The 16,631-nt window shown below is 42.8% G+C and overlaps 1 protein-coding gene across 2 annotated transcripts in view; it reads left to right on the top strand.

Annotated features, from left to right (window-relative positions):
- LOC113419489 (mitogen-activated protein kinase kinase kinase 3-like) overlaps positions 1–16,631 on the top strand; it is a 95,325-nt gene that overhangs the window by 38,462 nt on the left and 40,232 nt on the right. Inside the window, exons 4-6 of one of the 2 annotated variants that reach the window (XM_087946971.1) lie at positions 9,046–9,089; positions 10,068–10,167; positions 15,503–15,616. In XM_087946971.1, the coding sequence (XP_087803097.1) occupies positions 9,046–9,089; positions 10,068–10,167; positions 15,503–15,616 (258 nt within the window). The remainder of the gene's footprint in view (positions 1–9,045; positions 9,090–10,067; positions 10,168–15,502; positions 15,617–16,631) is intronic. The other variant, XM_087946972.1, reaches the window with a different exon arrangement.

Raw genomic sequence — 16,631 nt, 5'->3', positions numbered from 1 at the left:
GACAGCTTTTAAGATGGTTGAATATGTCATTGCCCAGAATTCTCCAGCCAGCTTTTTGGCCAAGGTTGAGAAACAATGGGTTGGAAGTTGATAGCATGGGGCTTACAGCCCAAAAAGCAGAATATTTATTTCATTTATTAATTAAATTTATATACTGCCCCATCTCATTATCGAAAGCTGGGTGGAATATGAAATAGACATATTCATTGTTGTAAATGAATGTGGTCCGCTTTAAGGGTTGTAGATTTCAGTTCTGGTCAACATGGCCACTTTAAGAGGGGTGGACATTAGTTCTGAATCAGAATAGAGCTGGAAGGGACCCTGGAGGTCTTCTAGTCCAGCCTGCTGCTCAAGCAGGAAACCTTATGCCATTTCAGACAAGTGGCTGTCCAATCACTTCTTAAAAACCTCCAGGGGTGGAGCGCCTACAGCTTCTGGTGGCAAGCTGTTCCACTGGTTAATTGTCCTCACTGATAAGAAGTTTCTCCTTAATTCCAGGTTGCTTCTCTCCTTGATTCATTCCATCCATTGTTTCTTGTCCTGCCTTCTTGGGCTTTGGAGAATATGTTTGCCCCCTCTTCTTTGATCAATTTTGATGAACATTGGCCACTTTTAAGATAGTTGGACTTCAGTTTAGTAGATCAATTTTGGTGAATGTTGCCATTTTAAGATGGGTGGATTTCAACTCCCAGAATTCTGTGAGTTGAAGTCCACCCATCTTAAAGTAGCCAAAGTTGACTAAGGCTTTTGTAGGTAATAGAAATTGTCTATAAAAGTGATCCTCTATTTGAAATAGTGATCCTCTATTTAGAAAGGGACAAGGAAAGAAAAGCTTTTCACTTTTAAATTTTTGGATCCCCTCCCCTCCCTCCCAATTTTTTTTATTTCTGTTATTTTGTGTTTTATCTTCCTTTGAAATGGAATTAAGTTGATTTAAAAGGAAAGATAGCTGACTAGAGAAACATACGGTCAATTTTGACGCGAGACAGTTACATAAGAGAAGAACAAGAAAAGAGAAAAGTGCTTTAATTTGATCCAAGCCAGTAATCCAATCTGAAAAATCAATTTGATTTGGGGATTATATCCAGTTGGTTTTAATTTGCATCTCTGAGTGCCCTTGGGTTTATAAGATCCTGCTGTTAACCCCTGTGGTCAGCAAGGACCAAGGTGCATAAAAAAATAAAAACGCTGACTTATTGAAATAATGCAGGTTCTAAACCAAAAACCCCATCCTTTTCTTCCCATCACTATAACAACATCTGCTTGTTGATAAAAACAAACACGTAGCTGCGCTCCAGGGTGTAACAGCTCTCTGAGTTGAATTCAACCCTATAGCAGCCTGTGCTGAAAAAATGATTCAAGATGTTTAGCATATTCACGAGGTCGCTAACAGCTGTCGTGCTGTCCAAGGAGCCAATAAGGCTTTGATTGACAATGGAAGTGCATTTTTATGGAAACTGATGCAGCAGGGGGGTGGGAGCAGGCAGAACTTGGCAAGCACCATCTTGGGATAACTTGAGAAAAGTTGGGGAATAGAGATTAGTTTTCTTATTCTTCTCCCTTCCCTTTTACTCTGTTCTACTCTCTTCAACTCTACTCAGTCCTTATTCTTATTCTTATTCTATTCTATTCTATTCTATTCTATTCTATTCTATCCTATCCTATCCTATCCTATCCTATCCTATCCTATCCTATTCTTTTCTGTTCCGTTCCATTCCATTCCATCCTGTCTATTCTATTCTATTCTATTCTATTCTATTCTATTCTATTCTATTCTATTCTATTCTATTCTATCCTATCCTATCCTATTCTTTTCTGTTCCATTCCGTTCCATTCCATTCCATTCTATTCTATTCTATTCTATTCTATTCTATTCTATTCTATTCTATTCTATTCTATTCTATTCCATTCCATTCCATTCCATTCCATTCCATTCCATCCTATCCTATCCTATCCTATCCTATCCTATCCTATCCTATCCTATCCTATCCTATCCTTTTCTGTTCCGTTCCGTTCCATTCCATTCCATTCCATCCTGTCTATTCTATTCTATTCTATTCTATTCTATTCTATTCTATTCTATTCTATTCTATTCTATTCTATTCTATTCTATTCTATTCTATTCCATTCCATTCCACTCCACTCCACTCCACTCCACTCCACTCCACTCCACTCCACTCCATTCTTCTTTTTCTTGATTTTCTTCTTCAAAATTTTTCTGGTCTGTATATCTTTTATTCCTTTGTTGTTGTTTTTTAAATCAATCAACTTATAAAATTACAGAAAAATGACAGGCAGAAGATTAGCACAACACATGCATGAATGCCAATTAGCTTTTGGAACACATGTTGAACTTCATGTCACATAGGTATAATTAACCAAAGTTTCCACAGGGATACTGTCAGCATCGTAGACCAAGCCAGGTCCCTAAAAAACGAGAGAATGCCTGGCACTCAGACAAAACAGCCATCATCAGGCACATAGAGGAGAACAACATTTGCACACCATTCAAAAGAACAATAAAAAAGTAAAAAAACAAAAAACGAAGAAGAAACAAATAGACCAGAATTTCAGCTTAACCAAGGAAATACTAAGGAGAAAAACCATATTGCTTCCGACACGGGGGTAATTTTCTGTCTCAGAAACTCTAGGCCACACCAAAGTTCAGCAAAATATTCAAAGCTAACTGTACTCTGGTAATGAAGCTGGCTTCTGTTCAATGCTGGTCCAAAAAGGACCGTGATACAAAATGGTTTTCCTTTCCCCTTCTCGTTGGGCCCCTTTTGTCCATGCTTGTTTTCCTAGCAAGCCAGGGGGAAGTTTTACCCAGCGCAGTTTTTCTGAAGCCTCACTCAAATTTCTCTTCTCGCTCGCTCGGCCAACTGCTGGTGTGTGTGTGTGTGTGTGTGTGTGTGTGTTGCCTGGTGTGTTTCCCTTGGCCCTCAACAAAAGGAGGTTACTGTTATTGTTTCACGGTGAAGAAAGAGGATGCAGCCAGTATGTTTCCTCTCTTGTGAGTCCGCTTTAAACAAGTCCATTTCCAGCAACAAATTGTTCCTAAACAGAGCTGCTCTGCTCCACAACAATAACAACAACAAAAATAGCATTGGGTCTTAAGGACTGTCTTCCCTTGGTTGTCCAACCGGGCAGAGAATGCAGGCAGGTTTCTTTGCAAGGCAGATCTGAAGGACGTCTCTTTACTTAGACCAAGGAGGTGGAACTGTGGCCCTTTTATGGCCTGTGGACTTCAACTCCCAGAATTCCTATTCCAGCTAGGGGAGCTGAAGTCCACAAGTCATAAAGGGGTCTTATTTCCCCACCTCTGATTTAGACCCTCAAGGTCTTTTCAGGAAAGCTCTTGGGGTAGATTAAATGAGGAGGACTGCAGATGAAGCCTATCACAGATGAATTGCAGGGGAAAAGTTTGGAGTCTTGTATTTCAAAATATAGGTATAATATAGGCATAGGAGAGGAGAGGAGAGGAGAGGAGAAGAGAAGAGAAGAAGAGAAGAGAAGAGAAGAGAAGAGAAGAGAAGAGAAGAGAAGAGAAGAGAAGAGAAGAGAAATAAGAATGGAATGGAATCTGGAAGGGATCTTGGAGGTCTTCTAGACCAACCCCCAGCTCAAGGGGAGACCCTATACAATTTCAGGCAGCTGGCTGTCCAGTCTCTTCTTAAAAACCTCCAGGGACCCCCACAACTTCTGGTGGCAAGCTGTTCCAAAGGTTAATTGTTCTCACTGTCAGAAAGCTTCTCCTTAGTTCTAGGCTGCTTCTCTTCTTGGTTAGTTTTCACCCATTGCTTCTTGTCCTGCCCTCAGCTACTTATATATTTTATAAATATATATTGGAGAATAGCTTGACTCCCTCTTCTTTGGGGCAGCCCCTGAGATATTGGAGCACTGCTATCATGTTCACTCCTAGTCCTTCTTTTCTCTAGACTAGCCATACCTCAAACCCACAACCATTCTTCATATGTTTTCTTCTCCAGGCTTTTAAATCATCTTAGTTGCTCTTTTCTGAAGTCCTTTAACAACTACAGTGGGGATCCGGATTTACGCTGCTAAGCAGGGGAGCTGTTAAGGGAGGCACATCTAGTTTTACAACCTTTTTTTGCTGTGGTTGTTAAGTGAATTCTTGCAGTTGTTAAACGAATGATAGAGTCATTAGGTGGCTCTGGCTTCCTTCCTTGATTCTATTTGTCGGAAGCCCCCGAGGAGAATTGTAAATGGGGATCACACAATCCCAGGACTGTCAGGGTCCAAAAACCAGAAAAACCACACTGTGCTGCTTTCAAGCCAATTTCTTTACTGTTCCTCACCTATTGTCTGTTTATCTTTCCATCTGTCTATATCTATCATTTATCATCTCTCTTATTTCTTTTTCAGCTATCTATTACCTCTCTCAATCTATCTATCCATCCATCTATCCCATCTACCTATCATCTATATCATTTATCATCTCTCTCTTTATCTCTATCTATTACCTCTCTCAATCAATCTATAAATTTATCTACCTGCCTAACATCTATCTATCAATCTATCAATCTATCCATCTACCCATCTATCCATCTATCTATCTATCTATCTATCTATCTATCTATCTATCTATCTATCTATCTATCTATCCATCCATCCATCCATCCATCCCTGGCTGTCTATATATCTATTTCTTTCTCTCTCTCTCTCTCTCTCTCTCTCTCTCTCTCTCTCTCTCTCTCTCTCTCTCTCTCTCTCTCTCTCTCTCTCTCTCCATCCCTGGCTGTCTATATATCTATTTCTCTCTCTCTCTCTCTCTCTCCCTGCTTGCCTATCTATTCTCTCTCTCTCTCTCTCTCTCTCTCTCTCTATCTATCTATCTATCTATCTATCTATCTATCTATCTATCTATCTATCATCTCTATCTCTTTTTCAACTATCTATTATCTCTCTCAATCTATTATCTACCCATCTCTCTCATGGGTCCCCCAATCCCATGGATGTGACCCAATACCAGGCCTTTTAACTTTTCAGAACCGGGCTACAGAAGTGGCAGGTGTACATATGCGCATCTCCAGTTGCCCAAGCAATGGGAGAGCAGAGGTGCGCGTGCTCCATTTGCGCGAGCGGTGGATACGCAATGCTCGCTTCTCGTGCAAATGGAGCTGCACGCGCATTTGCCCACAGCTTGTGTGGAACTATCCCCTCTTCGTGCACAACCATCCCCTGGCCGGTCCAGAAAGCCAAAAAGGTTGGGGAACTCTGATCCATCTTGTAAGAATCTTGCCAAACTAAAGCATGCTACCATCCCTATGAACTCTGGGGACTATTAGGGAGGACCTGTCTTTACCCTCTTTCACTCACAGAAAGTGAATCCACAATAATGACCCAATTAAGTGACTCACCAAATTCAGCTGATTCCCAATTATTGATGGGAATCAGTTGAATTTGGAATTTTCGTTATAGTCATAGAGGGATAGAATCAAGATAACACGAGGGTAACTAGTAGCGCCCCACAAAATCTTAGTAAGGCCACACTTGGAATATTGCATCCAGCTTTGGTCACCACATTATAAAAAAAATATATATGTTGAGACTATGGAAAGAGTGCAGAGAAGAGCAACGGAGATGATTAGGGGGCTGGAGACTAAAAATACGAAGAGCGGTTGCAGGAAATGTGCATGGCTAATTTAATGCAAAGAAGGACCAGTGGAGACATGATAGAGTAGTGGGATTCAAAAAATTTTACTAGCTGTTCTGTGGATGTGTCTTGGTGGGCGTGGCAGGGGGAAGGATACTGCAAAATCCGCATTCCCTCCCCACCCCACTAACCTGCTTTCCAGCTCCGTTCTCCTGTGCAGGGCAACCAAAGAAGACCCAGCCGATCAGCTGGGACTCAATGGGAGGCAGGGTATAAATGGGGTTGGCAGGGCCAGTCAGAGGCGGTATTTGCCAGTTCTCCGAACTACTCAAAATTTCTGCTACTGGTTCTCCAGAACTGGTCAGAACCTGCTGAATACCACCTCTGAGTCATCAGATATTTGAGGGGCTGCCCCAAAGAAGAGGGAGTCGAACTATTCTCCAAAGCACCTGAGGGCAGGACAAGAAACAACAGATGGAAACTAATCAAGGAGAGAAGCGACCTAGAAATAAGGAAGAATTTCCTGACAGTGAGAACAATCAACCAGAGGAATAGCTTTCTTTCAGAAGTTATGGGTGCTCCAACATGGAGGTTTTTAAGAAGAGACTGGACAGCCACTTATCAAAATGGTGTAGGGTCTCCTGCTTCAGCAATGGGCTGGACTAGAAGACCTCCAAGGTCCCCTCTTACTCTTTTATTCTGGAATCAATCCACTTCAGCCAGTTCTTGATGCAGTTGACTTTACCGCCTTGGAAGGCGATCTTTTTAATATACAACAGTTTCACATAAATAGCCGTTGAACTGAAACTTTCTCATTGCCACAACATTATTTTCGGGCACATAGAATGGAAGCATGGAAACTGCTAATCATGTTCTGGATAAACCTCAAGTGAGAGATAAGAAGAGCTTTCAGGAAAAGGCGTCATCTGTTCGCCCCTCTAGGAATTCTCCTGTTTAGATACCAGCAGTCTCTGGCTGATCTTTCCAAACGATGCGCGTTCCCCAGTATAGGATACGCTTTTTCCATTCCGAAAAGAAGCCAGAGGGAGAAAAAGAAGAGAGAGAGAGATAAGGTTTATTTCAACACACACAAAAAGAACTTTAAGAATAGTGGCCCCACCTAATTCTCCAACCGGTTGTGGATTTTACGGAGCACTTTTTATGCTTCTGGTTTGCAAGAAATGGACACACGTTTCCCAAATTTCCTGCTTGGGGAATAGCAAAATGCAGTGGTGTATTTGTTTGCAGAGCTGCAGCTTTAGGCTTCATTGAGAGAAAGCAAATTCACACAGGATGCTAAATCATACCCTGGTTTGTTGCATTATGTTATTGGTGCGCTCGACCAGCTGATTCAGCACCAGAAAGTATTGTTTTAAGGGTTGCCAATGGGAGGAGTCTTCACTGGGCCCTGCAGAAATGCAAATTAGAAGATGGTCCTTCTCAAACGTTATCCTTATTCAATTTGGGAGGGTGGGCTTCACGATACTGCCTATACCAAGTAAGGAGAGGGGGCGATGGATGGATTGGAGCTGAGACTGAATACCTAACAGCAGGTACCATGAGAAGAACAGAAGGATTGTCTGTCTGTCTGTCTGTCTTTTTCTGCCTGTTTCCAGCTATCTCTTCATCAGCTATGTATTATCTCTCTCACTCTTTATCGACTGTCATCTATCTATCTATCTATCTATCTATCTATCTATCTATCTATCTATCTCTGTCTAACTATCTATCAGCTATTTATTATCTCTCACTCCATCACCTTACCAACTATTTATCCATCCAGCCACCCATCCATAGGTCTCCATACATACATTATCTATCTATCTATATCTATCAGCTATCTATTATCTCTCACTCTGTCATCTTACCAACTATCTATCCATCCATCCATCCATCCATCTATTTATCTATCTATCTATCTATCTATCTATCTATCTATCTATCTATCTATCTATCTATCTATCTCTATCTAACTATCTATCACCTATTTATTATCTCTCACTCCATCATCTTACCAACTATTTATCCATCCAGCCACCCATCCATAGGTCTCCATACATACATTATCTATCTATATCTATCAGCTATCTATTATCTCTCACTCTGTCATCTTACCAACTATCTATCCATCCATCCACCCATGCATCCATACATCCATACATATGTATACATATGGCTTGGTGGTATACATATCTATCTATCTATCTATCTATCTATCTATCTATCTATCTATCTATCTATCTATCTATCTATCTATCTAATCAGCTATCTATTATCTCTCTCTCTATCATCTTACCAACTATATCCATCCATCCACCCATCAATCCATAGGTATCCATCTATCCATCCATAGGTTATCTCTCTCTCTCTATCAGCAATCTATTATATCTTACTGTCATCTTACCAACTAACTATCCATCTGTATCCATTCATCCATAGGTTATCTATCTATCTATCTATCTATCTCATTATATCAGCTATCTGTTATCTCTCTATCATCTTACCAACTATCTATCCACCCACCCACCCATCTATAGGTATTCATACATACATATTATCTATCTGTCTGTCTATCTGTCTATCTTTATCTATCTCTATCTATCTATCTCTATCTATCAGCAATCTATTATGCCTCACTCTGTCATCTTACCAGCTAAGTATCCATATATACATACATACATAGGCTATCTATATCTATCTATCTATCTATCTATCTATCTATCTATCTATCTATCTATCTATCTATCTATCTATCCATCCATCCATCCATCCATCCATCCATCCATCCATCCATCCATCCATCCATCTAGGGGTGGTGTTCTACCGGTTCGGACCAGTTCGAGTGAACCGGATGTCAAATTTGCATCTGAGTCGCTGAACTGGTATCTGAACTGACTGGCTAGCCCTGCCCACCCTCCCCTCCCAGGAGTCTCCACGAGCCCATTTTCGATGCAGGTTAGTACAGGGTCTGTGTGGAGATCTTGGGAGGGGGGAAAATGGGCGTTCCGGAAGTACCAGAAGTACCAAAACAGACCTGTTTCCGGCTTCCGGAGGGCCTCCAGAGCCCGGGGGAGGCTGTTTTCGCCCTCCGAGAAACCCAAGGGAAGCCTCCAGAAAGTCCACTCAAAAGTCCACTAAAAAGTCCACTCGGAAGCCACCGAAAGTTCTGGTAGGCCACGCCCACCATGGCCAGACCCACCCAGCAACTGGGCAGCGAACTGGTTGCTGGGATTTTTGAATCCCAGCCTGCCTATCTATCTATCTATCTATCTGTCTGTCTATCTATCTATCTATCTATCTATCTATCTATCTATCTATCTATCTATCTATCTATCTATCAATCATCTATCCATTTATCTATCTATTCCATAACCATAGGTATCCATAGGTATCCTAGTTAATGGTTTTCTGTCTCCTTTATTCAATAGTTGCGGAATGCCAGGATCAAGTTTGAGCATGATGGAGAAAAAAGGTACATTTATTTACTTTATTTATTCATTAAATTTCCCCCTTACAAGTGACTCGGGACCTGGGTCTATCAGGTTTAGATATTTTGCTTGTTTTTGCTGAACCTCAAAAACCGTATAACTCATACGTAAATAAAGCCCAACATTCTTTCCTTTATTTGGGTGTTTTCCTCAGAAAGTTTTCCTCCTTCAAGTATCCGTACAGAATGATTATATAGTACTGAAATGTGGGTAATATTTTCATTTATTCCCTCACGCTTACGTGCCGCTCCCATTGAAAATTAATTTAATTTAATTTAAAGCATTGAATGTGGTCCTTCTAATCAATTTTGCAACTTTGGATGGTGGACAGTAGATGGAACCAAAAACAAAAGAAAGAGTCTCAGTTAAAATCCAAATTATTACTCAGCAAATGACACTTTGCAGCCTACATTCTTCATTCCAACCGCGATAAGATTAAAATGCAGCTGTACCAATTTGTTAAATGCACTTGGTTTGTTAAGAATTGAATAGAAGGGCAGAATTTCTCAGCTTTGGATGAAAAGGCACGACTACTATGGTAGTCCTTGTCTTATGCCCGCAGTTGTGTCTGAATTTTTTGGTGCTAAGCAAGACAGTTGTTAAGTGAATTTTGCCCCATTTTACAACTTACTTGTCAAGGGAGACGCTGCAGCTGTTGGGCTAGTAACACGGTTGTTAAATGAATCTGGCTTCCCCATTGACTTTCCTTGTCAAACGGTCCTAAAAAAGGATGACATGAGCCCTTAGCAGCCGTCATAAATATGAGTCAGCTGCCAGGCATCTGAATTTTGAACACATGACCATGGGGATGCTGCAACGGTCAAAAAAGGTCATAACTCACGTTTTAGTGACCGTTGTAAATTCGAACCGTCACTAAACAAACTGTTGTAAGTCAAGGACTACCTTGACGATATTGGTAGGATGGTGTTAACTGTTTTCCAAAACGCATCCTCCTCCTGCAGGATTATCCAGTTCCAGAGGCCGGTTAAGTACAAAGATGTTTTGCAGAAAGTCATGGATGCTTTCGGGCAGTTGATGGATTTGCATTATGCTGAGAATGAGGTACCTTGTATGTTCTTTTTCTGTCTTTGATGTTTTCTTACTCTTCTACATGGCACCTGTCCGTCACAGTCTCCCAGACCAGTATATTTTAAAAGCCATTGCAAAAAGGACTTCCAAAATGTAGGGAGGCATCATATCTCTTGCTTTTAGCCACGAATACCGAACACTGGCAACTTTGAGACTTGTGGAATTCAACTCCCAAAATTCCCCAGCCAGCATGCTTTAAGATGAGTGGACCTCAACTCCCAGAATTCTCTAGCAAGCATGCTTTAAGATGGGTGGACCTCCACTCCCAGAATTCCCTAGCTAGCATGCTTTAAGATGAGTGGACTTCAACTCCCAGAATTCCCTAGCTAGCATGCTTTAAGATGGGTGGACCTCCACTCCCAGAATTCCCCGGCCAGCATGCTTTAAGATGAGTGGACCTCAACTCCCAGAATTCTCTAGCAAGCATGCTTTAAGATGGGTGGACCTCCACTCCCAGAATTCCCCAGCCAGCATGCTTTAAGATGAGTGGACTTCAACTCCCAGAATTCCCTAGCAAGCATGCTTTAAGATGGGTGGACCTCCACTCCCAGAATTCCCTAGCTAGCATGCTTTAAGATGGGTGGACCTCAACTCCCAGAATTCCCCGGCCAGCATGCTTTAAGATGAGTGGACCTCAACTCCCAGAATTCTCTAGCAAGCATGCTTTAAGATGGGTGGACCTCAACTCCCAGAATTCCCCGGCCAGCATGCTTTAAGATGGGTGGACCTCAACTCCCAGAATTCCCCAGCCAGCATGCTTTAAGATGGGTGGACTTCAACTCCCAGAATTCCCTAGCAAGCATGCTTTAAGATGGGTGGACCTCCACTCCCAGAATTCCTAGCTAGCATGCTTTAAGATGGGTGGACCTCAACTCCTAGAATTCCCAGCCAGCATGCTTTAAGATGGGTGGACTTCAACTCCCAGAATTCCCTAGCAAGCATGCTTTAAGATGGGTGGACCTCCACTCCCAGAATTCCCTAGCTAGCATGCTTTAAGATGGGTGGACCTCAACTCCTAGAATTCCCCAGCCTGCTTGTTTTAAGATGGGTGGACTTGAACTCCAAGAATCTACCAGTCAACATACAGTACTTTAAAATAGGTGGACTTCAACTCCCAGAATCCCTCAGCCATCATGGTTTAAGATAGGTAGACTTCAACTCCCAGTATTACCCGGCCAACATGCTTTAAGATGAGTGGACTTCAACTCCCAGAATTCCTCAGCCAGCATGGTTGGCCAGGTAATTCTGGGAATTGTAGTCCACAGGTCTTAAAGTTGCTGTGGTTGGATACCTCTGCTTTACCCAATAGATGTTCTGCACAGTCGGAAGTTCTAAAAGGTCCATTAAAAATAAGCAAGTAAATAAACCTGAAGAATGCTTTTAGTTTTGAGATGGCGCTTTTGAGAGCTTATTCTGGATTTCTGCCCCTTTATCCACTCCCTTCTTTAGCTCCATGGACTTGAGTCCTGGTTTAAACAAGGAGAGTAGCAAAGCCATGAGTCAGCATTTGGAAGCTTTTGTTGCCTTCCTGCCTTATATTAATTTACTTTATTCAGTGTCTCAGATCCAGGAAAGCTGTGCTTGTTTCCTGAATTTGCAACGTGCCAACTTAACACTCCCGGTTTGCATTCATCTAAATTTAGGCCAGTATCTGGTAGAAACTGTCCGTGCGCAATGACAGTTTCGCTGGCCTGGAGAATCCAATTTTTTCCTCAGGTTTTGGCAACGGGCAGGCCACACCGAGCATAACTTTTCAACGGGAGGTCTTTTGAGGCTGGCTGCGAGGGTCCACGAAGTCCTGGGAAACAGAAGGAAGGGCTGTAGGATATTTTTATTTCCAGATTTTGAAAGATTAATGGACATTCCAAGGAAAGGCAGGGGGGTGGGGGGAGAAAGGGGCAGCCCTGGAAGTGATTTGCAGCCGATTGCCAGAAGAAGCAGTTAAACAAATTCCAAGTAGGGCATGCGTACGAGGGAAAATAAATTGTACGGCAGTTCTAAGAATGTAAATTTAATTCTTGATTGCCCTTTGCTGAAAAAAAAGGGGGGAAACCTTCTTTGGAATTGGCCTCCTTGCCAGGTTAAACTGAACTCTGCCACTGATTCTAATCTGAGCAGGAATGGACAGCTGATATTCTTCTCAGTTTAATTTCTATTCCCTGCGGGAAATGCTTCAACCAAACTCCTAAGGAGGACAGCCAGAAACTTCTGGAGAAGAAATTGAAGGATATAAAAGAGGCAAGGGTATCCCCATCTATTCCATTCTGCACCACCAAGAAATGCCCTCACAGAGCATGCCTCAACCTTTACAGGTCTATCTATACAGGTAGTCCTCAGTTTACGACCCCGATTGAGCCTGGAATTTCCACTGCTAAGCAAGACGGTTGTTAAGTGAGTTCCTCCCCCATTTGCTTGTCAGAAGGTCATGACCCCAGGAGACTGCCACCATCATAAATATGAGTCAAGCGTGCAAATTTTGACCATGTGACTATGGGAAATGCCACAACGGTGTTAAGTGTGAAAAACGGTCCCATGTCACTTTTTTCACACACAGAGAGAGAGACTTCATATTTTGTGTTTCAAACATTACTGCGCCATCCACAGATTACCCCTAATAAAAGTACCACCACCACGGCTCCAACTCAGTGGCAAGGTATTGAGTTTTAGATGGCTCGATAAGCGAGCCAATTTCTATGCGCACAAGGGAAAAAAGTGCAAAAGAATTTAAGAAAGGATTTTAAAAACTTGAGACAGTGTTAAGAAATCTGAAAAAAACATCACTGGCATTGCAGTAAGATTCCCTGAATCACACACATATCGTGATCTCTTTATGGATGAATCTTGGCTTTGAACTACCTTCTAAATTCAAACTTATCCTGCAAAATTCTAATCCAAAGGAAGTGGAATACTGTAGGTTCTAGCCCAAGCGTAGGCACAAAGTCAGCTAGATCAGTGCTCGCCAATTAGTGGTCTGTGAGAAAATTTTGGTGGTCCGCAGAGAAAAGTCGTCCCCCCCCAAGCACTCCCCCCAAAGAAATTAATCCAGGCTGTGCAGGAACACAAGGCTGTGCCGCCCACATGGCCAATGGGAACACAAGGCTCAAGGCTCGCGTCGCTTGCATTGCGAACAGCACGAAGCAGGGAGGGAGGGGGAAGGGGGAACTTGCCCCATGCACCTGGCCTGGCCACCAGGCTGCTTTTCCCCGCTTCTTCCTTCTTCTGCTTTTGGCTGCACACAAGGAAAGCAGCAGAAGTCTTTCTTTCTCTCCCCCAAACTCCAGCAGAAATGAGTCTTTGGGACCCTGCAAGGCATCCTGCTCCAAGAGGCTGCGCCAGCAAAGACTCATTTTTGGCAGAGTTTGGGGGAGAGAAAGAAAGACTTTTGCTGCTTCTGCTGCTTTCCTTGCATGAAGCCAAAAGTCTCTTCCCCCCCGCCCCCCCAAGAATGGAGCTGGAGACGGTATCCTGTGATCCCAAATAAAGAACAATCGATCGGTAGGAAAACAGGGTGGGGAATTTCCCTGCAGACTATTTTGGGGTATTTTCCCAGGGTCTCTGATCCGCGGGATTTAAAATTATGAGTTTGGTGGTCCCTGAAGTCCAAAAGGCTTGTGACCCCTGAGCTAGATGGTGTTGAGCCAGCCAGTTTCTCTCAGCCCTCGGAAAGAGGCAATGGCAAACCACTTCCGAAAAATCTGGCCAAGCAATGATCTATCCAGACAGTCTCCCAAGAACTGGACACAATTGAAAGGAAGAATCTTCGTGTCAGAATAAAGCCAAAAGGGACCTTGGAGGTCTTCTAGTCCAACCCACTGCTCAAGCAGGAGACCCTAAACCATTCCAGACAAGTAGAAAACCTCTGGTGATGATGCATCCACAACTTCTGGAGGAAAGCTGTTCCCCTGGTTGATTATTCCCACTTGTCTGGAAGTTTCTCCTTCTAGTTCTTGGTTCTCTCCTTAATTAGTTTCCATTGTTTCTTGTCCTACCTTCAAGTGCTTTGGAAAATAAGTTGACCCCAGCCCCTTCAATACCGGAATGCAATATGGTCGAGAAAAAATAAACTTTCAAAAATCAATGAAAAAAATAATTCCGGGCAGCCAGATGAATCAGCCATAATGATGTAACCACTTCAGAAATCAAATACAGGCGGTCCTTAACTTACAACCGTCATGGAGCCTGCCCATCACAGTTGCAATGATCACTAAACAGGCTGGTCATGTGATCAACTCCGTTTTATGTCCCCTTTTTGGCAGCTGGGAACCAAGGGTTTTCTATCAGCACGAAACCTGGAAGTGGCTGCCAGTTTTCTGCAAAACCATCATAAAACCCAGTCACGTAACCAGGGGTACTTGCCAACCGCCGTAAATGCAGCCTCTTGCCAATCACCTGAAGTTTTATGGTTGCAAGGAGGAAGGCAGAGACCATCAGAAACTGCAAATCTGGGTCATAAAGGGAGGTCTCTCAAAACTTCGAACGGTTCATAAGTTGAGGACTATTTGTGAAGCCGTTGCATATCTCTTTCTGGGTTTCTCAGCCAAGAGTTGCATTCGAAATGAATTGCAGAGAGAATTGCATTGTTTTGAAGTATTGGTAGTCCTTAACTTACAGTCCTTCGTTTAGTGACCGTTCAAAGTTACAAAGGCATGGGGAAAAAAGTGACTTATGACTGATGCTCACACTTATGACCGTTGCAGCATCCCCCGTGGTCATGTAATCAAAAAACCAAAGGCTTGACAACTGACTCGTATTTATGACAGTTGTGGGGGGGGGTCACACACACCCCTTTTGCAACCTTCTGACAGGCAGTGTCACACGGGGAAGCAAGATTCTCACTTAACAACTGGGGGACTAACTTAACCGCTTCAGCGATCCGCTTAGCAAACTGTGGAAGAAAGGTCTTAAAATGAGGGGAAAACTCACTTAACCACCATCGCACTTAGCAGCAGAAATTTAGGGGGGGTGATTTATTCAATCCGGGGCTTTTCTTTCCAGCAGAATGAGAGGCGCTTGTGGTGGATGTCCTTTCCTAAGTAATTGTTTGGAAAACTTTTATGCCGTTCCTCCCTGAGAGAATGTTGTGATGGAATAAAAAAGGGTTATAGCCCCTGGTGTTCGTTTCTGTTTTCCAGTAGAAACTTCCAACGGCTTTGCACCCTCCTGGGTTCAGCAGCCTCCAAACCCCTGCCATTCCCAAGCTCCCCCCACCGCACGTCCCCCCCCCCCACTGGCCTTCAGTCACTTCCTGTCTTTTCTCTTGTTTTGCGATTCAGCCGCCTGGCCTGTGTTTGTTCAAATCTTTTTCCAGCTCCTGATTCCCCTGAAATCGCAGGAAGATTTGGACCGAGCGGTGGAACATTTAGACCTAAGCCCTTCTCTGAAAAGCTTGAGGGTGTTTGTGAAAACTCCAAAGGAAACAAATGTGAGACCTGTTTCTTTTCTTTCTTTTCCCCCTTTTATATTTGTCCACTTGTGTTTGTGTACAAAGCAAAAAGGGCCACGTGGTCCATCCAAAGGAGCGGAAACCCCTTGTACATTTTGATGATTACAAAGTTAGAAGATTCCCCTCTGGGGAATCGGTGCTTGGCCTCCTCACTTTTCCAAACTTATTTGCACGGGAAATCTCTTTTTTTTTTGCAGGTAGTCCTCAACTTGCAAATATTTGTCCAGTGACCGTTTAGTTACAACGGCGCTGAAAAAAAGTGACTGACGGCCGTTTTTTCACGCTTAATCCCCGTTGCAGCATCCCCACAGTATCAAAATTCAGATGCTTGGAAACTGGCTCATATTTATGACGGTTGCAGTGTCCCAGGGTCACGTGATCTCCTTTGGTGACTTTCTGATAAGCAGAGTCAAAGGGGAAGAGTTGGAAGGAACCTTGGTGGTCTCCACTCCTCTACTCGTTGTAGAATACCTTATGCCACCAGACTTGAAATTCTAGACCTAGAAAACCTAGAACTACGCTGCCTTCGGTCCGATCTAAGTATAGTATATAAAATCATACATTGCAATGACTTACCTGTCAATGAATACTTCAGCTTCAACCATAACAATACAAGAGCACACAATAGATACAAAGTCAAGGTTAACCGCACCAAACTTGATTGCAGGAAATACGACTTCAGCAATAGAGTGGTCAATGTCTGGAATACTCTAGCTGACTCTGTGGTTTCTTCCCCAAACCCCAAAAACTTTAACCTTAGACTGTCTACTATTGACCTGACCCCTTTCCTAAGAGGTCTTTAGGGGACATGCATAAGCGCACCAATGTGCCTACCGTCCCTGTCCTATTGTTTCTTTTATTTTTCTTATATGTACCCATTTCATGCATTCATAACTATGTATACACTTATACTTATTATCTTGTAAACAATTGACAAATCAAATAAATAAATAGTCCAACCCCCTGGTCAAGCAGGAGACTATATTGAGGTTGT

This window comes from Notechis scutatus, chromosome Z, assembly GCF_049901735.1.
Source record: "Notechis scutatus isolate UNSWTSFEM ecotype Mainland chromosome Z, rNotScu1.2, whole genome shotgun sequence".
In the NCBI taxonomy this organism is placed as follows: Eukaryota; Metazoa; Chordata; class Lepidosauria; order Squamata; family Elapidae; genus Notechis; species Notechis scutatus.
The sequence above is the reverse complement of the archived record's forward strand: the minus strand, read 5'-3'. Positions and strand labels throughout refer to the sequence as shown.